This window comes from Rana temporaria, chromosome 3 (genome assembly GCF_905171775.1).
Source record: "Rana temporaria chromosome 3, aRanTem1.1, whole genome shotgun sequence".
In the NCBI taxonomy this organism is placed as follows: Eukaryota; Metazoa; Chordata; class Amphibia; order Anura; family Ranidae; genus Rana; species Rana temporaria.
The window spans coordinates 476,374,299-476,399,548 of NC_053491.1; the positions used below are offsets into that span (position 1 = coordinate 476,374,299).

The following is a 25,250-nucleotide window of genomic DNA, read 5'->3' on the forward strand; positions in this document are numbered from 1 at the left end:
TACACGCTCCCTACCCGCCGGATTTGAATTCCGCCGGGTGATTTACGTTACGCCGCCGCAACTTTACACGCAAGTGCTTTGTGAATAAAGCACTTGCCTGAAAAACTTGCGGCGGCGTAACGTAAATCAGATACGTTACGCCCGCCCAAATTTACGCCCATCTACGAGAATCTGGGCCATAGAATTTTGGATTGTCTAGTCCATTTTTTTTAGTTTATGTCAGTTCATAAAAAATCTTTAGATGTGGCCCCATGAAGAGCAGGTCAGTTGGTTTGTAAGACTTGTCAATGCCTCCAGGATTTCTTTGTTCCTCAGGGTATAGATGAGTGGGTTTAGCGATGGTGTCACAACGGCATAGATCATAGTAAAAATTTTATTAAACAACAGAGACCGCAATGAAGCTGGGAACACATACACAGCCATCAGTGTCCCATAATAAAAGCACACAACAGTCAGGTGGGAAGTGCAGGTGAAAAAAGCTTTTTGTCTTCCTAAAAATGATGAAATGTTCAAAACTGCATTGACAATATAGACATAAGATATCATAATAATCAGAAATGGAATTACCGCTGCAGGAAATATCAACACTTTGGCTTCTATTTGGATAAAAGAGACATCTGAACAAGAAAGTTCTAATATAGGAGCAAGATCACAGAAGAAATGGTCAATAATATTTGGTCCACAGAAGTTTAGGCTACTAATGCTTGAATAGAAAATGAGAAAATAAATAAAACTTGACGTCCAAGAGATTATCGACAATTTCCAACGAAGCTTATCTCCCATTATTGAAGTATAATGTAATGGGTTACAGATGGCCAAATACCGGTCATAGGACATCATCGTCAAAATAAGACACTCTGAAGCTTCCGAGAAAACAAAGAATGTGTACTGAAGGATACATCCCACCAAAGAAATGGTTCCTCCTTCCTCTACAACAACATGGAGGGTGACTGGTACACTGTCAATGCTCAGCATGATGTCACATATGGAGAGCTGAGTGAGGAAGAAGTACATGGGAGATTTCAGGTTCTTGCTGTAGGACACTAGCGTAAGAATTAGAGCATTCCCGCATATTGACACACAAAATGTCAAGACTAACAGGCAGAAGAGAGAGTATTTGTAGCTGTGTAGATTCTGAAATCCAACAAGGAAGACTGTGCTGATGTTGTTGTTTTCCATTGACTTATAATTAACATAATAAATGTGTCTGGACAAAAAAAATAAAATAAAAAAAAAAATGAATTTTATATCTGCAATATCTGCACATTTACCTATATTTTATTTACATAAAGTGGACCTTCAGGCAGTTTATACATTTTCTTCCCTTCCTTTAATATTATTGGTTTAAAAAGTGTGTTGTGCTGCTTCTGAATTCAGTAAAACCTTGGATTGAGAGTGACTTGGTATGAGAGTGTTTTGCAAGACAAGCACATTTTTTAAAGCGGGAGTTCACCCGAAATTTTTTTTTTAACATTAGATTGATGCTCATTTTGTCAAGGGGAATCGGGTGTTTTTTTTTAAATCGAAGCAGTACTTACCGTTTTAGAGATAGATCTTCTCCGCCGCTTCCGGGTATGGTCTTCGGGACTGGGCACTCCTATTTTATTGACAGGCTTCTGACAGGCTTCCAATAGGCTTCCGACAGTCACGAGTAGCCGAAAGAAGCCGAACGTCGGTGCGGCTCTATACGGCGCCTGCGCACCAACGTTCAGCTACTTTCGAAAAATCGTGACGCGATGGATGCGACCGCTGGAAGACTGTCGATCAAATAGGAACGCCCAGTCCCGCAGCCCATACGCGGAAGCGGCGAAGAAGATCTATCTCTAAAACGGTAAGTACTGCTTAGATTTAAAAAAAAACACCCGATTCCCCTTGACAAAACGAGCCTCAATCTAATGTTATAAATTAACTTTTTGGGTGAACCTCCACTTTAAATACATTTTTACTTGACAAGTGAGCGATGTTTTGATATACAAGTAGCGTCATGTCCCAACTGAGTATAAAAGAGAAGAGAAGCATCTCTAAGTGTAGCAATATGGTTACATTTAACCACTTCCAGACCGCCCACCGAGGATATATGTCAGCACTTTGCCGTTAAATACCGTTGTTATGGCAGCAGATAGCTGCCAATACCATGGTATTTTTCTCCACAGTGGTCAGTCTGCTTTCAGATAAAAGTGGTCTCTCTAGCGGATTCACCACAAGATTACTTTTATCGGTGGTGGAAGAAGCCGCCCTTTCGGTCCTCTCCGCCGCTTACCTTAGCCATCAGTAGTGGCGGAGACTATTGGGTCTTATTCCCTCACTGCCTGGATGCCGAGTGAGGGGAAGATGCCCCCCCCCCTCAGCTCCATAGCTTTGGAGGGCGGAAGCGACCTCAAACGTCACTTCTGCCCGTTGCTCTTAAAAGGGATTTTTTTTGGTAAAAAAAAAAAAATTACATTAAATTTATGTGTTGCATTTTAGTGTAAATATAAGACCCCAGATCTCATATTTAAGAGGTCCTGTCATGCTTTTTTCTATTACAAAGGATGTTTACATTCCTTGTAATAGAAATAAAAGTGACCCAGATATATATATTTTTTAAAAGGACAGTGTAAAAATCCCCCAAAAAAGTAAAATAAATAAGAAAAGGAAAAAAATGAAAGCTTCCCATCCCATGAGCTCACATGCAGAAGCGAACACATACGTAAGTCGCGCCCACATATGTAGACGGTGTTCAAACCACACATGTGAGGTATGGACGCGATCATTAAAGTGAGAGAAATAATTATAGGACTAGACCTCCTCTGTACCTTTAAACACGTAACCTTTAGAAATTTTTAAACATCACCTATGGATATTTTTAAGGGTAAAAGTTTGTCGTCATTCAACGAGCGGGTGCAATTTTGAAGCGTTGGGTATCAATTTACTAGGTGTAACATTATCTTTCACAATATATAATTTTTTCCCTTTATATAATTTTACTTGCACTACAGAGTTTGACAGATGGCACCCCCTGTCAAACTTGCCCATTTAGGTCAATGGGAGCCCACCAAAAAAAATTCCAATATCCATGAGTTTTCAGCAAAGAAAAACCGTAGATTAAAATCATTTATCTACAGAACTCTACACCTACTTCTGGTCCAGAGCATCAGCTACTTAGTGTAAGGGCTCTTTCACATGGGTCATCTAGGGTGTGTAAAAACAGATGGTTCAGCAGCAGTTTTTTTTTGCCCCCCGACCGGGGGAAAGGTAAAACTTTTTGCTGATGATATAAAGGTGTGTAATAGGGTTGATATCCTTGGAGGTGTCTGGAACATGGAACATGATTTGGCATTGTTGGAAGATTGGTCAAAGCAATGAAAACTGCAATTCAATGTTTCTAAATATAAAATAATGCACCTAGGGAAAAAAAATCTCTTGAAAGAGTACAACATAGGGGGTATAGTGTTGATCAGCACTACAGAGGGTAGTACTTGGGGGTACTTAGTTCAGATCATTGCAAAATGAGCAAATAGTGGGCCAGATTCACGTAGACTAGCGGCGGCGTAATGTATCATAGATACGTTACACCGTCGCAAGTTTTCATCGCAAGTGCCTGATTCACAAAGCACTTGCGATGAAAACTACGCCGGCGGCCTCTGCCGTAAGCCCGCATAATTTAAATGGGCGTGTGCCATTTAAATTAGGCGCGCTCCTGCGCCAGACCTACTGCGCATGCTCCGTTTCCTAACTCCCGGCGTGCTTTGCGCGAAGTGACGTCATTTTTTCGAACGGCGACGCGCGTAGCGTACTTCCGTATTCCCGGACGTGTTACGCAAACAACGTTAATTTTTCAATTTCGACGCGGGAACGACGGCCATACTTTAGACAGCAATACGTGAAAATCCGTCGTGGATCGCCGTAACTCCTAATTTGCATACCCGACGCTGGTTTACGACGCAAACTCCTGTCGGATCTTATGGATATCTATGCGTAACTGATTCTATGAATCAGTCGCATAGATAGAAACAGAGATATGGCGGCGTATCAGGAGATACGCCATCGTATCCCTTTTGTGAATCTGGCCCAGTGTGACCAGGCAGTGGGGAAAGCAAATAGAATTATAAGATGCATCACTAGAGGGGTCACCAGCAGGAAGAAGGAGGTCCTGATTCCCCTATATAGATCTGTATGTCACTAGAGGGGCCACCAGCAATAAGAAGTAGGTCCTGATTCCTCTATATAGATCTTTAGATCACTAGAGGGATCATTAGAAGGAAGAAGGAGGTCCTGATTCCTCTATATAGATCTTTAGATCACTAGAGGGGTCATCAGCAGGAAGAAGGGGGTCCTGATTCCTCCATATAGACCATGGGTCTTCAAACTACAGCCCTCCAGGTGTTCAGGAACTACAATTCCCATCATGCCTAGTCATGTCTGTGAATGTCAGAGTTTTGCAATGCCTCATGGGATTTGTAGTTCCGCAACAGCTGGAGGGCCGCAGTTTGAGGATCCCTGATATAGACCTTTAGATCACTAGAGGGATCATCAGAAGGTGGAAGTAGGCCCTGATTCCTCTAAATAGACCTCATTTAGAATACTGGGGTAGAGTTACTAAAACTGGTGTACTCAGAATCTGGTGCAGCTGTGCACGGTAGCCAATCGGCTTCTAACTTAATCCAGTTCAATTAAGCTTTGGTAATAAAACCTGGAAGCTGATTGGTTTCTATGCAGAGTTACACCAGATTTTGTACTCTCCAGTCTTAGTAAATTCACCCCTCAGTGTCCAGTTCTGGAGACCTCACCTACAAAATGATATTGATGAACAAGTCCAGAGATAGGTAAAAGAAATAGTGAAAGGTCTGGGGGGATAAACATATAAGGGGAGACTTTAGGAACTTCATATGTACAGTCCGAAGGAAAGAAGGGAAAGGGGAGACATTATTGAAACCTATAAATACAGCGAGGCTCTGTGTTCCACAGCTCCAGGATGGCTTGTCGGCTTTCAGAATCCCTCAGCAACTTTGCTTTCGGTTGGAGTGGCGGTTCCCCCTGGATGTCCCGGGCTAGACCGATCTGCCAGGATGTGCTAAGAGCTTTCTTGCTTCACAAATATGAGTTACCATCTGTGCTTCTTTAATAAAAATCCTTATGTTTTTAATGCTGCACTCAGAGTGGCGCCCTTGTTTGTTTTTACTGGTTGCTGCAGAGATGCCTTCATGTCTCTAAGGAGCTACCCTTCAGTGCTGCTTTTGACATTAAAAAGTGTCATCACTGATACTAGTAAAATTCTTAATCATTTGTTACCACACGCCGGATTCAGCCGTTCTCATCTGGTCGCAAGCTCAGACCTGACCCCCGTAATGGCGCACCATCCAACAGCCACGTCCACCACAGGCTTTACAAAGACCTGTATTACAGAACAGCACATAGTGCAAACATTTGCAGAATGGGTTGGAAAGCTCCTGGCGGCCTTGCCTGATTCCAGGACCTTTAGCATTCTTTCTTACAGGAAGACTATTTTTTCTGTCTAGAGAATGTAACATATATGTAGCAAATTGATTATTCCCTTACCAAAGAAAGGAAAAATACAAATGGTCATGAAGATATTGCAGCCTTCTGTTCAATGCTACATAAATGTGTCGCTGTAAATGTAGAGGTACATATGTCACATTTGTCTAAGATACAGAATGGATGAGCAACAGTATGAGACACCAAATGACATAAATAACTACAAATAATCCAATGCAATATTGAATAGAACACTGATAATGATCAACCAAACCATGCTTTTATATTGAAGGAAATGATTTTCAGTAGACCTTGTTGAGCACTAGACAATACTCCGTTTTCTCTTAAGTCAATAATTAGAAATACATCCCAAGAAATATTACATAAATAAACTATGTGTGTTTTGCAAATATAATTTTTACTGAGGTTTTAATGAACACAAAAAACTTGTCCTGGGTTTAACCATGCTAGCCAACAAACAAAAACTCAATGTTATTGAATCTCCCTCCATGTCCAGTGCCCCCTCCTGAACTTATTGTCTGGGCTCTTCCTGTCAGTCTAGTGATATCACAGGCCCTTTCTCATCTATGATAGAGGTCCTTACTGCAGCACAGAACATCCTTCATGTAATGACATCCATGTCAATTGCCCAGCCTGGCTTGCTGATGCACCTTCAAGGGTGGGGTGTCTATGAGAGCCTAGGCTTAGAGAAAGTGGGTTGAATGAAGCTTTTGGCAGAGAGGAGTTTTTCTCTGCAGTTATGTTTTAACTACTTGTTGTCCGCATTGAGAATGTGTGCGGCAGCAAAAGAGTGGTATTTGACACCAGGCCCGGATTGGCCAATCGGGAGAACCGGGATACTTCCCGGTGGGCTGGTCGGGTTGCGGGCCGCTACCATTTTGTTCAGGAGGGGGGCGCAATCAGCCGCGGCCGCTAGACCAGTTGAATCGAGTGTGTGTCAGACAGCGCACTGAGCGCAGTGACAATTTACAAACTGTCTGCCTGCCGAGTCCGACTCACTGGCTGCCGAGTGCGCTCCTGGCTCCCTTTCCTCCTGTGCGTTTCCTCGCCCCCCCCATGGAGGATTGAGTTGGTTCATTCCACCGGCGTGCGTGGCGTGATGTCACGCCGGCGGCCGGAGGCGGGGTGAGAGAGGGAGGACTCGCACAGGGAGCTGTGAGTGTCGGCGCGTGCAGAGCAGAAGTTAGTCACGAGGAGCCTGCTGCACATGGCCTGCCTAGAAAACTGCCTAGAAAACGACTGAAGTCAGAGTGACACACACAGTCGGTGTGAAAAGTAAGAAAGTAATGAAATTACTGTATTGGGGGGGGGGTTGGACTGAGGTGACCATAAGTTCTTTAATAAAAAAATAGCAGTTTAAAAAAATGTTTGTGTTATTTTGAGCTTGCCTTCTCCGACAAAAAAAACATTAATTGCAGCCTCACTCTGCCACCAAACGCAGTCACTGTGCCATCACACGCAGCCACTGTGCCACCATCAATTGTCGCCACTGTGCCCATCAAACGCAGCCACTGTGCCCATCAATTGTCGCCACTGTGCTCATCACACGCAGACACTCTGCCACCAAACGCAGCCACTGTGCCATCACATGCAGCCACTGTGCCCATCAAACGCAGCCACTGTGCCCATCAATTGTCGCCACTGTGCCATCACATGCAGCCACTGTGCCAACACACGCAGCACTGTGCCATCAATTGTCACCACTGTGCCATCACATGCAGCCACTGTGCCAATACACGCAGCCACTACGCCATCAATTGTCGCCACTGTGCCATCACATGCAGCCACTGTGCCATCACACGCAGCTACTGTGCCAACACACGCGGCACTATGCCATCAATTGTCACCACTGTGCCATCACATGCAGCCACTGTGCCCATCACACGCAGCCACTGTGCCACCATCACACGCAGCCACTGTGCCATCACACGCAGCCACTGTGCCATCACATGCAGCCACTGTACCATTACACACAGCCACTGTGCCACCATCAATTGTCGCCACTGTGCCCCTCAAACGCAGCCACTGTGCCCATCAATTGTCACCACTGTGCTCATCACACGCAGACACTGTGCTACCAAATGCAGCCACTGTGCCATCACATGCAGCCACTGTGCCCATCAAACACAGCCACTGTGCCCATCAATTTTTGCCACTGTGCCATTACATGCAGCCACTGTGCCAACACACACAGCACTGTGCCATCAATTGTCGCCACTGTGCCATCACATGCAGCCACTGTGCCAACACACGCAGCACTGTGCCATCAATTGTCGCCACTGTGCCATCACATGCAGCCACTGTGCCCATCACACGCAGCCACTGTGCCATCACACGCAGCCACTGTGCCCATCACACGCAGCCACTGTGTCCATCACACGCAGCCACTGTGCCAACACACACAGTCACTGTGCCAACACACACAGCCACTGTGCCACCTTCAATTGTCGCCACTGTGCCCAGCAAACTTATATTTTGAGGTTTTAATTACATTATTTTAATAGTCGTGAACTAAAGTGGGCTGGTCTAAGGCATGAAACTCCAGGGCTGAAAATGAGTCCCACTCCGGCCCTGTTTGACACCCACATGCTCTCAGTTCAGACTGAGCTGTGAAAGAACATGTTTTATCATGCGAATGATCGGTAGCCAGCAGGACCAGATCTCAATCATGTGACCATTGTAACAGCCATAACCTACAAAAAGGAAAAAAAAAAAACTGGTTCTCTAAAATATCAGACTTTACAAATACATAATGAGACAATCATCAGATTACTTAACTATTAAAATCTTGAATATAGAGATGGGCCAAAAAAAAACTTTTTGGTTCGCACCAGAACTCCCGAACAGAGAAAAAAATTATGAACTGAACAACGAACCCTATTTAAGTCTATGGGACCCGAAATAAAAATAAGAAAATCCCATTTTGAAGGCTTAAATGGAAGTAATTAGCCATAAAAAGGGTATGGGGGTCTGGATACTGCCCTGGGAGACATTTATCAATGCAATTTTTTTTTAAACTTTGTTTTTACAAGAGCAGTGATTTCAATGATGCTTAAAGTACAATTTTTTTTTCTTTTTTTTAAATATAGTGCCTGGGGGATCTCTTTAGTCTGCCTGTAAAATGGCACATATGTAGCATGTATAGAACATGCTGCAGCAAAAATGAGATTTCTAAAGATTTTTTTTTTTAATGAAAGGACATTTAAATTACTGACAATACAATATCAGTGCTGACAATAGAATGCCAGCACTCTATTGCCAGCACTGATATTGTATTGCCCCCCCAGTCCATACCAGGCCATTTGGGTCTGGTATGAATTTTAAGGGTAAATTCACGCCAATTTTTTTTTTAACGGATTGTGTTCCCCTCAAAATCCATACCAGACCCTTATCTGGGCATAAAGCCCAGCAGGTCAAAAAAGGGGGGGCGGACGAGCATGTGCCCCCCTCCTGAACCTTACCAGGCCACATGCCCTCAACCTTGTGGTGGGTGCATTGGGGAGGGGGGCTCTGCCCCCTTACCCCAAAGCACCTTGATGGTAACAAGGGCCTCATCCCCACAACCCTGGGGTGTGATTGTGGGGGACTGCAGGCAGGGGCTTATCGGAACCTGGAAGCCCCTTTTAACAAGTAGGCCCCCAGATCCCCAACCCCCCCCATGTGAATGAGCATGGAGTACATGGTCCCCCTACCCATTAACCAAAAAAGTGTCAAAATGTAATAAAAACACAGACAGTTTTTGGCAATTCCTTTATAAAAAAATAAAACAGTGTCCCCCGATGTAAATCCATCATCACGCTGCCCGTAGCAATGACGGACCCCAAAAAATTTAAATAAATAGTTCTGTCATCAACTAAGGCATACCGTCGAATGCCTGGCTTGTGTTTAACAGTTTCTATATAGGTATGGATGGGGCCACTTCGTAATGTCACCTGGTGGCACTACCCCCTTGTGATGTCACTGTCCTAGCATGCACCAGTCGGGGATGTTACAAGGTGGGCCATGCCCCCAGGTGGTGTTGCCAGGTGGCTCCGCCCCTTACCTACACTTGAACTGTAAAATGGCAAGCTAGCCATTTGGCGGTTTGCGTTAGTTGACAGCGGAGCATTTATTTTTTTTTTTCAGGTCCGGCGATGGCGTCATGATTGACAATAGATCTACATCGGGGGACACAGTTTTTTTTATTTTTCAATAAAGGAATTGTCAAAAACTGTCTCTGTGTTTTTATTACTTTTTTGACACTTTTTTTGGTAAATAGGTAGGGGTACTATGTACCCTATACTCATTCACATAGGGGCGCTGGGATCTGGAGTCCCCTTGTTAAATGGTTCTTCCAGATTCCAATAAGCCCCTGCCAAAAGACCCACACAACTAGAGCCCAGAGTTGTGGGGACAAGGTGCTTTGGGGTGGGTGGGGGCATGTTGAGGGAATGTGGTCTGGCATGATTCAGGGGGGAGGGGGCACTCGCTCGTCCACCCCTTTCTTGGCCTGCCAGGCTGTATGCTTGGATAAGGGTTAGGAATATATTTTGAGAGAACCCCATGCCATTGTTTTAATAATTTTCTATCATTTTCTGGCAATGATATGTATTTTTTATGGTTCAATAGATTTTCATATATTTTTTTTAAGAAAACAAACATTTGAACAATACAGTATCTCACAAAAGTAAGAACACCCCTCACATTTTTGTAAATATTTTATTATATCTTTTCAACACTGAAGAAATGACACTTTGCTACAATGTAAAGTAGTGAGTGTACAGCTTGTATAACAGTGTACATTTTCTGTCCCCTCAAAATAACTCACAGCCATTAATGTCTAAACTGTCTAAACTGCTGGCAACAAAAGTGAGTAGACCCCCTAAGTAAAAATGTTCAAATTGGACCCAAAGTGTATTATTTTATGTGGCCACCATTTTTTCCAGCACTGTCTTAACCCTCTTGGGCATGGAGTTCACCAGAGCTTCACAGGCTGCCACTGGAGTCCTCTTCCACTCCTCTATGACAACATCATGGAGCTGGTGGATATTAGAGACCTTTAAACCACTGCTGACCAAAAAGAACACAAAGGCTCATCTTACATTTACCAAAAAAATCTTGATTATCCCCATGAGTCAAAAATTTTACTTTTTGGAAGGTGTACATTCCGTTACATCTGGCATAAAATGAATACAACATTTCATAAAAAGAACATCATACCAGGCATGGTGGTGGTAGCGTGATGGTCTGGGGCTGCTTTGCAGCTTCAGGACCTGGATGACTTACCATAATTGATGGAACCATGAATTCTGAGCTCTACCAGAAAATCCTAAAGGAGAATGTCCGGCCATCAGTTTGTGACCTCAAGCTCAAGTGCAATTGGGATATGCATCAGGACAATGATCCGAAACACAACGGCAAGTCTACCTCCAATTGGTTCAAACAAAGATAATTTAGGTTTTGGAGTGGCCTAGTTAAAGCCCTGACTTAAATCCAATTGAGATGCTTTATCATGACCTTACACAGGCTGTTCATGCTGGAAAACCCTCCAATGTGGCTAAATTAAAACAACTCTGCAAAGAAGAGTGGGCCACAATTGCTCCACAGCAATGTGAGACACATTGCCAGTTATCACAAATGCTTGATTGCAGTTGTTGCCGCCAAGGGTAGCACTACCAGTTATTAGGTTTAGGGGTCAATTACTTTTTCACATAAAGCCAGGCAGGTTTCATTTTTTTTGCCATAACCACTTTCTGACCGCCGCACACAGATGTACGTCGACACAATGGCACAGGTAAATGGGCGTACCTGTACGTCCCTTTAAATTTTCCACCCAGCGGGCGTGCGCACACCAGTCAGCAAACGCAGAACAGGGGGATGACTTTATAAACAAGGCATTCCCCTATTCTGCCTAGTGACATGTCACTGATGGCTGTTCCCCTGTGATCGGGAACGATCATCAGTGACATGTCACATGTAGTCACGCCCCCTAACATTAAGAATCACTCCCTAGTACTGACTTAACCCCTTCAGCTCCACCTAGTGGTTAACCTCTTCACTGCCAGTGTAATTTTTACAGTAATCAGTGCATTTTTATAGCACTGATCGCTGTAAGAATGACAATGGTCCCAGAAATGTGTCAAAAGTGTCCAAAGTGTCTGCCATATTGTCGCAGTCATGAAAAAAATCGCTGATCGCCGCCATTACTAGTAAAAAAAAAATATTAATAAAGATGCCATAAAACTATTCCCTATTTTGTAGATGCTATAACTTTTGCACAAACCAATCAATAAACGCTTATTGTGATTTTTTTTTACCAAAAAAATGTAGAAGAATATGCATCGGCCTAAACTGAGGAAAAAAATGTTTTTATATATATTTTTGGGGGGATATTTATTTTAGCAAAAAGTGAAAAATATAGAATTTTTTTCAAAGTTGTCGCTCTATTTTTGTTTGTAGCACAATTTTTGTTTTTACAGTAATTAGTGCATTTTTATAGCACTGATCGCTGTAAGAATGACAATGGTCCCAGAAATGTGTCAAAAGTGTCCAAAGTGTCCACCATAATATCGCAGTCATGAAAAAAATCGCTGATCGCCGCCATTACTAGTAAAAAAAAAATATTAATAAAAATGCCATAAAACTATCCCCTATTTTGTAGATGCTATAACTTTTGCACAAACCAATCAATAAACGCTTATTGTGATTTTTTTACCAAAACTATGTAGAGAAATACGCATCGCCTAAACTAAGGAAAAAAATGTTTTTTATATATATTTTTTGGGGGGAAATGGTCTGGGGCTGAAGCGGTTAATAAATGAAACAATCATTTAAAAACTGCATTTTGTATTTACTTGGGTTATCTTTGTGTAATAATATATATATATATATATATATATATATATATATATATATATATATATATATATATATATAAGAAGGCCAGTATGGTGGCCTGAGTTTATGGGAGGAGCCCGGAGGGTATTTAAGCAGCCCACTCACACATGCTCTTTGTCGGTTCAGTGTGCGGTACTACACGTCACTGGGCCGACTCTTCCCAGCTCACCTCATGTCCGTGAGTCTGCGCATTCAATCGCATTCGACACCCTCACGCCCTTCCCTTTTTCAGGGCACTTCTCAGCATATCCTTCTTCAATTAACTACCCATTACTTACCTTGGGTATGCCCCTTTTTCTTGGCATACTGACCAGACCACCAAGGCACACTTCAGGTCTATTTATGTTGTAAGTCTTGTCGCGTGTTTATGTGATCCACATCTCTCTCTCAGAGGGTAACGACCATAAATATATACAGTCCAGATCAAAAGTTTAAGACCACTTGAAAAATGGCAAAAAATCATATTTTACATTGTTGGATCTTAACAAGGTTCCAAGTAGAGCTTCAACATGCAACAAGAAGAAATGAGAGAAAACATTTTTTGAGCATTCAATTTAATGAAAACAACAAATAAACTGAAACAGGCTGTTTTTCAGATGTTGCAGAGAGCATTCCTCATGACTGAGGGCCCTCGTCTGTGTGGTAACGACTGGGTTTTTCAACAGGACAACGCTACTGTACACAATGCCCGCAGGACAAGGGACTTCTTCCAGGAGAACAACACCACTCTTTTGGCCCATCCTGCGTGTTCCCCTGATCTAAATCCAATTGAGAACCTTTGGGGATGGATGGCAAGGGAAGTTTACAAAAATGGACAACAGTTCCAGACAGTAGATGGCCTTCGTGCGGCTGTCTTCACCACTTGGAGAAATGTTCCCACCCCCCCTAATGGAAACGCTTGCATCAAGCATGCTGAAATTTTTTTTTGAAGTGATCAACAATAACGGCGGAGCTACTCATTACTGAGTTCATGTTTGGATGTTGGATTTCTGTTTTGGGGGGTTTAGTTTTTTTTGGAGGTGTGGTCCTAAACTTTTGATCAGCTGAAAAACAGCCTGTTTAAGTTTATTTGTTGTTTTCATTAAATTGAATGCTCAAAAAATGTTTTGTCTCACTCTCATTTCTTCTTGTTGCATGTTGAAGCTCTACTTGGAACCTTGTTAAGATGGACTGTGTGTATATATATATATATATATATATATATATATATATATATATATATATATATATATATATATATATATATATATATATATATATATATATATATATATATATATATATATATATATATATATATATATATATATATATATATATATATATATATATATATATATATATATATATATATATATATATATATATATATATATATATATATATATTTTGATGATCTGAATCATTTAAGTGTGTCAAATATGCAAAAAATAAATCAGAAAGGGGGCAAATACTTTTTCACAGTAATGTATATATATATATATATATATATATATATATATATATATATATATATATATATATATATATATATTCTTCTCTTTACATTAAAAGTAACACATATTACTTAGTAAGGTAAAAAAGAAGGATACATATACAATATGACAGTATTTTTTTTAACACGTTTTATTGTAAAACATTCCGAATGTGGCATATATTATTAGAAAAATACAACGGCCTCACCATACAAACAACAAAATCAGGAAGATATATATTGAATTTTATATTGTCTGGTGCTTTTTGGTTAGTTTATGTCAGTTCATAAAAAGTCTTTGGATGTGGCCCCATGAAGAGCAGGTCAGTTGGTGGGTAAGACTTGTCAATGCCTCCAGGATTTCTTTGTTCCTCAGGGTATAGATGAGTGGGTTAAGCGATGGTGTCACAACGGCATAGATCATAGTAAAAATTTTAGTAATTAACGGAGACCGCAATGAAGCTGGGAACATATACACAACCAGCATTGTCCCATAATAAAAGCACACAACAGTCAGGTGGGAAGTGCAGGTGAAAAAAGCTTTTTGTCTTCCTAAAGATGATGAAATGTTCAAAACTGCATTGACAATATAGACATAAGATATCATAATAATAAGAAATGGAATTATTACTCCAGGAAATATGAACACGTTGGCTTCTATTTGAATAAAAGAGGCATCTGAACAAGAAAGTTCTAATATAGGAGCAAGATCGCAGAAGAAATGGTCAATAATATTTGGTCCACAGAAGTTTAGGCTACTAATGCTTGCATAGAAAATTTGAAAATAAATAAAACTTGACGTCCAAGAGATTATCGACAATTTCCAACGAAGCTTATTTCCCATTATTAAAGTATAATGTAATGGGTTACAGATGGCCAAATACCGGTCATAGGACATCATCGTCAAAATAAGACACTCTGAAGCTTCTGAGAAAACAAAGAATGTGTACTGAAGGATACATCCCTCCAAAGAAATGGTTCCTCCTTCTTCTACAACAACATGGAGGGTGACTGGTACACTGTCAATGCTCAGCAAGATGTCACATATGGAGAGCTGAGCGAGGAAGAAGTACATGGGAGATTTCAGGTTCTTGCTGTAGGACACTAGCGTAAGAATTAGAGCATTCCCGCATATTGACACACAAAATGTCAAGACTAACAGGCAGAAGAGTGAGTATCTGTAGCCGTAGAGATTCTGAAATCCAACAAGGAAGACTGTGCTGATGTTGTTGTTTTTTTCCATTGACTTATAATTAATATAATAAATGTGTCTGGACAGAAAAAAAATAAAATAAAACAATTCATTGTATATCTGCAATATCTGCACATTTACCTATATTTGATTTACATAAAGTGGACCTTTGGGCAGTTTATACATTTGCTTCTATATGACATGTCTCCCCTCCTTTAATATCATTGGTTTAAAAAGTGTGTTGTGCTCTGAATACAGTAGCACCTTGGATTGAGAGTGACTTGGTATGAGACATTTTTACTTGACAAATGAGCGATGTCTTGATATACAAGTAGTGTCATGTCACAACTGAGTATAAAAGAGATGTGAGGCCCCTCTAAGTGTAGCAATATGGTTACATTTGTTTACAATCGGTATTTATTATGGATAAGGTCATAGTATACGATTTTAACAGCGGTAGAAGATGAACAAGTGAGAGTCATTTGCATTATACATTATATCCGAGTAAAGACATATCATATTAGAAAACACATATATTGTATTTATAAATCGATATAACATTTGTGGGAAAAAATCTGTGGGTGTGCTTAATTAGAATAACCTCACTACACCAGTAGTGAGGTTTCCCATAAAGACCATTTTTCTTTGGTATATACGCATGGTGTCATGCAACGTGTGGTGTATTCTTTCTGATAATTTGATGTTTGCCATATGGTTAAGAACCGTAGGCCATGGTACGTTGGATGAACACCAGTTGAATGCTATGGCCCAGTGGATAGTAGTGTTGCTCACGAATATTCGTATTGCGAATATTCGGCTCGAATATGGCATATTCGAGTATTCGCGATATATTTCGAATTTCGCGGTGAATATTCGCAATTACGAATATTCGCATTTTTTCAATTTTATTTTTAAAACAGATCACATCCTATCAACGTCTAAGTAGTAGGAGTAGCTAAGCTGAGGCGATCCTTTTATGTTGCCGAATATAAAAAAAAAAAAAATTGCGAATTTTCGCTAATGCGAATGCGAAAATGATTGCAAATTTTCGATAACTGTGGTAGGAGAACTCTGATTGTCTCTGATGCAAAAGGGGGGGGCTTTGTGTATGTTTCTGTTATGAATATTTGTATGTTTGATATTATTTTTTTTTGTAAGAAGGAAAAAATTGCGCATACCTTAAAAAAAGGGGAGAATACAGCAGCAACTCAAAAATGTTATACAACATAAATTAATACAAGACAGAAAATGGAGTCGCTCTACAAGAATAAAAAATATGTCTAGTGACAAGACATGTGGGCAAATTATAAAATAAGCAAGCGCAAATAACTTGTGAAATACACAGTGAAACAAATATATAAAGAAATATAGTCCCAATAATAGAAAAATAATCTTTCATAAAAATGTCTTTGATATGTGAAGTGAAAAAAAGTCCAAAGCATGCAGCATGAACGTGTTCAATCTTCAAGGTGTTTGATTGACAAACGGCTGTGACAGATGGATAGAGTGAAGAATCACCACCAATGCAAAACACTTTTTATTTTCTATTGTAAAATATCAAGAATATTCTGAGCCAATCAGAGTGCTCCTTCCGCATTTGCCGAATATTCGCAATTATTTTGTATTGTAAAATATCAAGAATATTCTGAGCCAATCAGAGTGCTCCTTTCGCATTTGCCGAATATTCGCAATTATTTTGTATTGTAAAATATCAAGAATATTCTGAGCCAATCAGAGTGCTCCTTCCGCATTTGCCAAATATTCGCAAATCGAATATGGCGTATTCTGCTCAACACTAGTGGATAGAGCTAAAGAGAGTGTGGATTAGTCTAGAACTGGCTATTGGTATGTCTTGTATGGGGGAGAATAGAAGGCACATTTGGGGTGTTAGTGGGATCTTTCTGCCTGAAATTCGATCAATCATAAGACTTGCATTGTGCCAGATGTTTTTTAGGTGGGAACAGTCTCAACATATATGTAATAGTGTCCCATGTATAGGGCAGCCCCTGAAAAAGAATGGGGAAGTTGATGGGTAAAATGAGTTAAGTTTGGCAGGGTTGACATACCGGCCTGTAAAGCAGTTTAGTAGCAGATTCTCTGATGGTGGTAGTTTTGGTACATGTGTGTAGATTTTCAAATATGGTATCCCATTGCTTGTTTAAGTCTGATTCCCATTGTAGCATGGGGTGTGTTTTTCAGGTATATTGAACTTGTTTAGATTTTTATAAATTTTTGAAATTAATCCTTTGTCCCGATGAGAGGAAATACAAATCTGTTCGAATTGTGAGAAGGGGATACTTGAAGTGAGTGAGTACAGTAGGTGCACGCGATATTGTGTCAATCTCGCTCCCTTTCTCGGCGAGATTGACCACCTACGAGCCCCATCGCGGGAGCCAGCGCCGAGCTGGCTTGCCGCGATGGAGACAGAGCCGTCATAGAAGCGACGGGAGATCCGACTTGGATTCCCGCCAATTCTACACGTGTGCGGCGTTTGTTATGAATCCTGAGGGGGAAGTCCCCGCCGGATTTTAAATAAAAAATTGGCATGGGTTCCCCCCTCAGGAGCATACCGGGCCCTTAGGTCTGTTATGGGTTGTAAGGAGAGCCCCCCTACGCCGAAAAAAACAGCGTAGGGGGTCCCCCTACAATCCATACCAGACCCGGATCCAAAGCACGCTACCCGGCCGGTCAGGAAAGGAGTGGGGACGAGCGAGCCCCCCCCCCCCCTCCTGAGCCGTACCAGGCTGTATGCCCTCAACATGGGGGGGTTGGGTTCTCTGGGGCAGGGGGGCGCACTGTGGGTAGGTACCACGTGGGTAGGTATCACATGGGTAGGTACCAGAGCATGATGGGACTGTGAGGCCTATATAAATCCGATGCAAGCCACGCACCCGCCATTGCAGCGAGAAGAGGCGACGTGTCAGCATCGGGAGAAGAGAAGAAGAGAAGACGTCACAGCACAGCGGCCTGAAGGGAGAAGTAGAAGACGTCACAGAACAGCGGAAGAAGAGGAGAAGACGTCACAGAACAGAGGAAGAAGGAGAAGGCACCGGACAGCGGGAGGAAGAACCGGGGTGCGCCGAGTCAAGAGCGGAGAGCGGCGAACATAGAAGAAGAACCCCCGGAGCGGAGAAGACGTCACAGAAGAGCGGTGAAGACCCAGGAGAGCAGGAGAAGACCCCCGGAAATCGGAAGAAGAAGCTCCCCCTGGTAAAAGAGCTAAAGAAGACAGGGGGAGCCTCCGGAGCAGACTAATAAAATATTTTAATACCCTGTGTTTTTTATTTGTGTTTTTACCACTTTTCCTCCAGGTGAATGGGTAGGGGTACGATGTACCCCATATCCATTCACTTAGGGTGGGGGGCCGGTATCTGGGGGCCCCCTTATTAAAGGGGGCTCCCAGATTCCGATAAGCCTCCCGTCCGCATACCCCGACAACCAACGGCCAGGGTTGTCGGGAAGGGGCCCTGTCCTCATCAACATGGGGACAGGGTGCTCTGGGGTGGGGGGCCCCGCAGTGCGCCCCCCTGCCCCAGAGCACCCAACCCCCCCATGTTGAGGGCATGCAGTCTGGTACGGCTCAAGAGGGGGGGGTGGCGCTCGCTCGTCCCCACTCCTTTCCTGACCAGCCGGGTAGCGTGCTTTGGATACGGGTCTGGTATGGATTGTAGGGGGACCCCCTATGCCATTTTTTCGGCGTAGGGGGGCTCTCCTTACAACCCATAACAGACCTAAGGGCCCGGTATGCTCCTGAGGGGGGAACCCATGCCAAATTTTTATTTAAAATCCGGCGGGGACTTCCCCCTCAGGATTCATAACAAACGCCGCACATGTGTAGAATTGGCGGAAATCCAAGTCGGATCTCCCGTCGCTTCTATGACGCGTACGTTGGAATGTGCTGTCACTATTCCAGTGAGTGCGAGATGTCGGCGAGATCTCGGCACCATGTCGACGAGAATCAGCGCGATGCTGTCGTGCTAAAAACACAATATCACAAACACCTACTGTAGTATTTTTGGTAGAAGTGCTTTATCTTTTTATAATTTTCATGTTCTGTAGGTGCAAGGTCATACTTTGCTTGTAGTTCCATGAAAGAGTAATATGTATTGTTATGGGTGAGTGATTTTAGATTTGTTAGATTATGCAGTTTCCATATTGCTAATGAGTTTTGGTTATTATCTAAGGAAGTGAAGTGAGGGTCTCCTAGGAAGGATGCTAGGGAAGGGATGTCTGAAGACATGTTAAATTTGGTATCTTGTCTGTTCCAAAGTTGTAGGGAATGTGTTACAATTATATTTAACAGTCTTATTTTCTGTGGAAAAATAGATTTGGACCAGAGTAGTCCTTTTAGGTGGTATGGGGGGACTGATTGTTCTTCGAACTGGAGCCAGGGGATTTTGGAGGCTGGGGCATACCATTGTGCAAGTTGGGTGAATCTGGCTGACAGATAATATAGCCATAAATTTGGGATATTTAGACCTCTTTTAGTTGGGGCCTAAACATTAGGGAGTAACTAAATTTTGGAGTAGCTAAATTTGGGAGTTGCCAAATTAATTTATTGATTTCTCTTTGGAGTGAATCTAACATGTTTTTGGGCAATTTAAGAGGAAGGGCTCTAAAAAAGAATACAAGGTAGTATAACCATTTGCATGGCCACTATTCTTCCCGAGAATGATATTTGGTACAAAGACAATAGTTTCATTATACTTTTGATGTTATTAAATATTGGTGGGTAATTTACCTGGAATAGTGTTTTGTATGAGGGTGTAAGATGTATTCCTAGGTATCTAAATGAATCCATACACCAATTGAATGGAAAATTGTCTTGGACTGTTGTTATTAAGGCTGATGGGATATTAATGGGTAGGGCTGAGCATTTAGATAAGTTTACACTTAAGCCAGTCAGATCATGAAAAATGTCTAGTGTTTTGGACAGATTTGGTAAGGAGATGAGGGGATCTGTTAAAAAGAGAAGGATGTCATCCGCATAGAGGCTTAGTTTGAATTCTTTGGACACTTTAGTGTATCCTTTGATATCTATGTTGTTTCTAATCGCACAGGCAAGGGGCTCTATTGCCAGGGCAAAAAGGAGTGGGGAAAAAGGGCATCCCTGCCTGGTGCCCTTGCTCAGAGGGAAAAAGTCTGAATTGTTGCCCGGGGAGTTTGATACGTGTTTGGGGGTTATGGTAGAGGGCTTTGAATCCATGTAAGAATTCGCTGTTTATGCCGTATCTAGGGAGTAATGTGTCTAAGTATGCCCAGTTAACGCTGTCAAAGGCTTTGTGGATATCGGGACTGAGTAGGAGTGTAGATCTAGAGTGTAGGTTGAAGTCTTGAATGATGTTTGTAGTCAGTCTTATGTTATCTGGGGGAAATAACTGCAGCTAACCTGTCAGCTAGCAATCGGCCAAATATTTTAGATTGTTGTCTATGACTGAAATTGGGCGATAATTTTGTGGGATTGAATGATCTTTATTTGGTTTTGGAAGAAGGGACATGTTTGCTAGGAGCATTTATGATGGGAATTGGTTTCCTTGTAGAATATGGGTATATAATTTTGTAAGGTGTGGGGTTAATGTGGTGGCAATTTTTTTATAATAGGATGTGGAGTATCCATCAGGGCCTGGAGCTGTAGAGGTTTTTAATAAGCTTATTATTCTATTAATTTCAATGTCTGAGCAAGAAGCGTTGAGCGTCTCTATTTGTTCTTTAGATAGAGTGGGTAGTGTGATATCATTTATCCAGTTCAGGGAGGTTTTTTAGGTGAGGATTGGGGAGTAGAGAGCAGCTTTTTATAGTAGTCTAAGAATATGTCCATAACGTCTTTGGGGTGGGATACTAAGTTACCTGATGAATTCCTAAGTTTTTAGGTGTGGGGAGGTTTTGTTGTTTGATTCAGTTTTCTAGCAAACATGGTGGAGTATGAATTGCTATTAAGCAAAAATCTAGCTTTAGACCATCTAAGGGCCTTTTCTGTATCTGATGTAAGTAATGAATCTAAGGATGTGCGTTTATCTTGAATTTGTTTTAAAAGATCGCTGGAGGGGTTTTGGTTGTTCCTGTGATACAAAAGATCTAGATCTCTTGTGAGAGATCTTATATCTGGGAGTTTAGATTTGTTTTTGGTTGAGGCAATATTTATCAAATGGCCTCTCATGACCGCCTTATGTGCCATTCATAAAGTTGTAGGTGGCATGTCTGGTGCTATGTTAAGTGCAAAGTATTGCTCGAGGTGAGATAGGATTTCTTGATAGATTGTAGGGTCAGTTAGCAGGGAATCATTTATTCGCCATTTGTGCGTTGTGGTTGTTAGGCCTATATGTGAGGTGTTGAAGGAGACTATATGGTGGTCTGACCAGGGACATGGGTGGATCTCCGCTTTTGAAGAGTTGGCTAATAAGATCGGGGTACAAAAAATATAATCCAGCCGTGCATAGCTATCATGTGGGTGAGAGTAGAATGTGTAGGCTTTAATACCTACATTGTGAGCTCTCCATGGGTCTACCAGTTGGTGGTTGTATAATGATCGATTTAATGATTTAGGGAATGCTTTAGAGGATGGAACTACTCTGCCTCGATCTAGTGCTGAATGTGCAGCCAGGTTGAAATCACCCCATACAATTAAGTGTGTGGAATGAAATCTATCTAAGGTATCAAAGAATTTTGAAAAGAAGCTTGTTTGTGCTTCATTAGGAGCATATACTGAGGCAATGGTGACTGAGCGTCCTTTTATTGAACCTTTAAAAATCAAATATCGACTGTCTGGGTCTTTAAAAACACTTTGGGTTTCAAATACCACTGAGTTTCTTACAAAGATAGCTGCGCCCATGGATTTAGTGTTATACGTTGTGCAATAGAATTGGTTGTAACATTTGTCAAAAAATGTGGGATGTTTATCTGTTGCAAAATGAGTTTCCTGCAACAGAACAATGTCAGCCCCCAATCTCTTGTAGTGACGGAAGGCTTTTTTCCTCTTTTGAGGAGAGTTAATGCCCTGGGCATTGTGAGATACCACCCTAAAACCCATTAAATAGGCGATGGGTAACTATAGTAGTTATCGGTGATAGAAAAAGCTCACAAGGCCCAGGGCACAGAACACATGCAAACAGATACAGAGTTACTACTGTCATCATCAATGTCAACATTAGGATTTTTATAGGACCTTTGAAATAGATCCAACTATTCTTCTCTATGATATAGTGTAAATTGTCACTTGTGTATAACGTTATTAAATATATCAATATTAACTGTAGCTTCACTATGGTTGACCTTCTTATATAAGATAACTTGTAAAAACAATTTCTATAATGTAGGGAGTCAGGGTGACGGACACTCACTGACCAAGAACCATTTTGATGTGGACAAAATAGTTCAAAACTCACATAGGGAGCCATATCTGTTAACCTGCCTGGCGGTATTCCCGAGTCTGACTCGGGGTTAGATTTTCATGCTGCGATCGGTAACCCCGAGTCAGACTCGGGCTTGCCTCGCTGGATCCACAGGCACTGTTTACTTAACTTGTCCCTGGATCCAGCGATGCCACAGCGCTGTGTGAGCGAGCGGTCCCGCTCGATTCACACAGCATCCTCCTGTGCCGCTGATCTCCGTTCCCTGCGACGTTACGACGCACGGGGACGGAGAACGGCGCCAAATTCAAAAAAGTAAACAAACACATTACATACAGTATACTGTAATCTTATAGATTACAGTACTGTATGTAAAAAAAACACACACTCCTTGTCCCTAGTGGTCTGCCCAGTGCCCTACATGTACTTTTATATAATAAAAACTGTTCTTTCTGCCTGCAAACTGTAGATTGTCCATAGCAACCAAAAGTGTCCCTTTATGTCAAAAATAGTTTTAGATCAACTAAAAAACAGCGATAATAAGTTATAATCACTTGCAGAATTGTGCGATAGCGATTTGTGGGGAAATTCATCATAAAAAAAAATAAATAATGACAGCGACAATTCTGCAACTGAGCAAATTTCAGTGATTTTGATTTGATTACATTATTGAATAATTTTTATTATAATTATATTATTATTTGTTATAATTATTTATAATTATTTATTATATTATAATTTATAATTTTGTTTTTAAAAAAATGTCATACCCGGGATGCCTATGCCTAATGGTGTTTGGTCAGATTTAAGTGAGTTATTTCTAAAAATTACAGGCCTACAGTATAAAACGCCAAATTTCCTTGCAAATAATGGTACCGCTTTCAGCATGTTTTTTCTGAAAGAATCATACCGCCAGGGAGATTAAGATAACAGATAACATGATCAGTTGCGCAAAAAAACATTACGAACTGAACCATATTTTGGGAACCCATTGTGAGAAGGGGGACAAACTAAATGAGAAGCAGCAGATCAGCCTCAGTGAAGATTCTATAAAACAAAAAAATACTTTGTGCATGCAGTATATCAATTAATGAAAAAGTGAAAAACAAAAATATAAAACTTCTTATAAAAGGCAATATAAAATACAGAGTGTCCCTCCAGAGGAGTATATCAACTGTTTATTTTGAGCTGCCATATTAACTTGCAACCTTTCAAAAAAAAAAAATTGTAACCTGTCTTAACTTGATGGAGGAAGTGTAAATCGTTGAACTTTGTCTCTTTTTAGTTCATATCTTTTCTTTGATGTTGTTTTTCAAAAGACAACTTCTTCAGGCATCCATATTTCTGAAGGATTGTCGCCATCTTCTTTGATCCCGACGTGTGGCTTGGGTAGCCCAAATAGGAGAAGTGATTGAAGTAGTGAGTCTTGCTTCAGCAACCGCATCCAAACGTCCCAACTTCACTAGGAGAACTTTGCCTTCCGAGACATTAACCACTTCCCGACTGCCGCATGTAAATGTACGTCCACAGAATGGCACGTACAGGCAAATGGGCGTACATGTACGTCCTTGCCTTCTAGCGGGTGGGGGGTCCGATCTGGACCCCCCCCGCTACATGCGGCGGTCAGATTCCCGCGGGGAGCGATCCGGGACGACGGCACGGCTATTCGTTTATAGCCACTCCGTCGCGATCGCTCCCCGGAGCTGAAGAACGGGGAGAGCCGTATGTAAACACGGCTTCCCCATGCTTCACTGTGGCCGCGCATCGATCAAGTGATCCCTTATATAGGGAGACTCGATCGATGACGTCAGTCCTACAGCCACACCCCCCTACAGTTGTAAACACACACTAAGTGAACACTAACTCCTACAGCGCCCCCTGTGGTTAACTCCCAAACTGCAACTGTAATTTTCACAATAAACAATGCAATTTAAATGCATTTTTTGCTGTGAAAATGACAATGGTCCCAAAAATGTGTCAAAATTGTCCGAAGTTTCCGCCATAATGTCACAGTCATGAAAAAAATCGCTGATCGCCGACATTAGTAGTAAAAAAAAAAAATTTTTTATAAAAATGCAATAAAACTATCCCCTATTTTGTAAACGCTATAAATTGTGCGCAAACCAATCGATAAACGCCTATTGCGATTTTTCTTACCAAAATAGGTAGAAGAATATGTATCGGCCTAAACTGAGGAAAAAAAACATTTTTATATATGTTTTTGGTGGATATTTATTATAGCAAAAAGTAAAAAATATTGTATTTTTTTCAAAATTGACGCTCTATTTTTGTTTAGAGCGCAAAAAATAAAAACCGCAGAGGTGATCAAATACCACCAAAAGAAAGCTCTATTTGTGGGGAAAAAAGGACGCCAATTTTGTTTGGGAGCTACGTCGCACGACCGCGCAATTGTCTGTTAAAGCGACGCAGTGCCGAATCGCAAAACCTGGCCTGGGCATTTAGCTGCCTAAAGGTCCGGGGCTTAAGTGGTTAAAGACAGTGTAAGTAGTGCCATTGTGGGGCACTGTTAATTTAAAAGGAAATCCCCATCTGTATCTTATGTGAGCTGATGTGAACACTGAGGTTATTTCCTTCATTTTGTGTCTTCTTTCTAGGGTAGCCTGGGAAATGTCAGGAAATATTTGGATTTTTCTGCCATCTAATTCGATGTTGTGCATGTTTCTGGAAGCTCTTAATATGCTCTCTTTTGTGATGAAGTCTTTCATGCACAGAATGATGTCCCATGGGGGCTTGTCTGGCGGTGGTTTAGGACGCAATGCCCTATGGATTCTGTCACAAGTAAACACAGAAGGTGGAGACTCTGGGAGGAGATTGTGGAACAATTTAGACACAGCAGGCATTAGGT

General features: G+C 41.5%; 1 protein-coding gene across 1 annotated transcript; it reads right to left on the bottom strand.

Annotated features, from left to right (window-relative positions):
• Positions 1-237: 237 nt before the first annotated feature.
• On the bottom strand, positions 238-1,179 carry LOC120930719 (olfactory receptor 11L1-like). The gene has a single exon (XM_040341895.1). It carries the CDS (start codon positions 1,177-1,179, stop codon positions 238-240), a length of 942 nt encoding a protein of 313 aa, XP_040197829.1.
• Between the last annotated feature and the right edge of the window lie 24,071 nt (positions 1,180-25,250).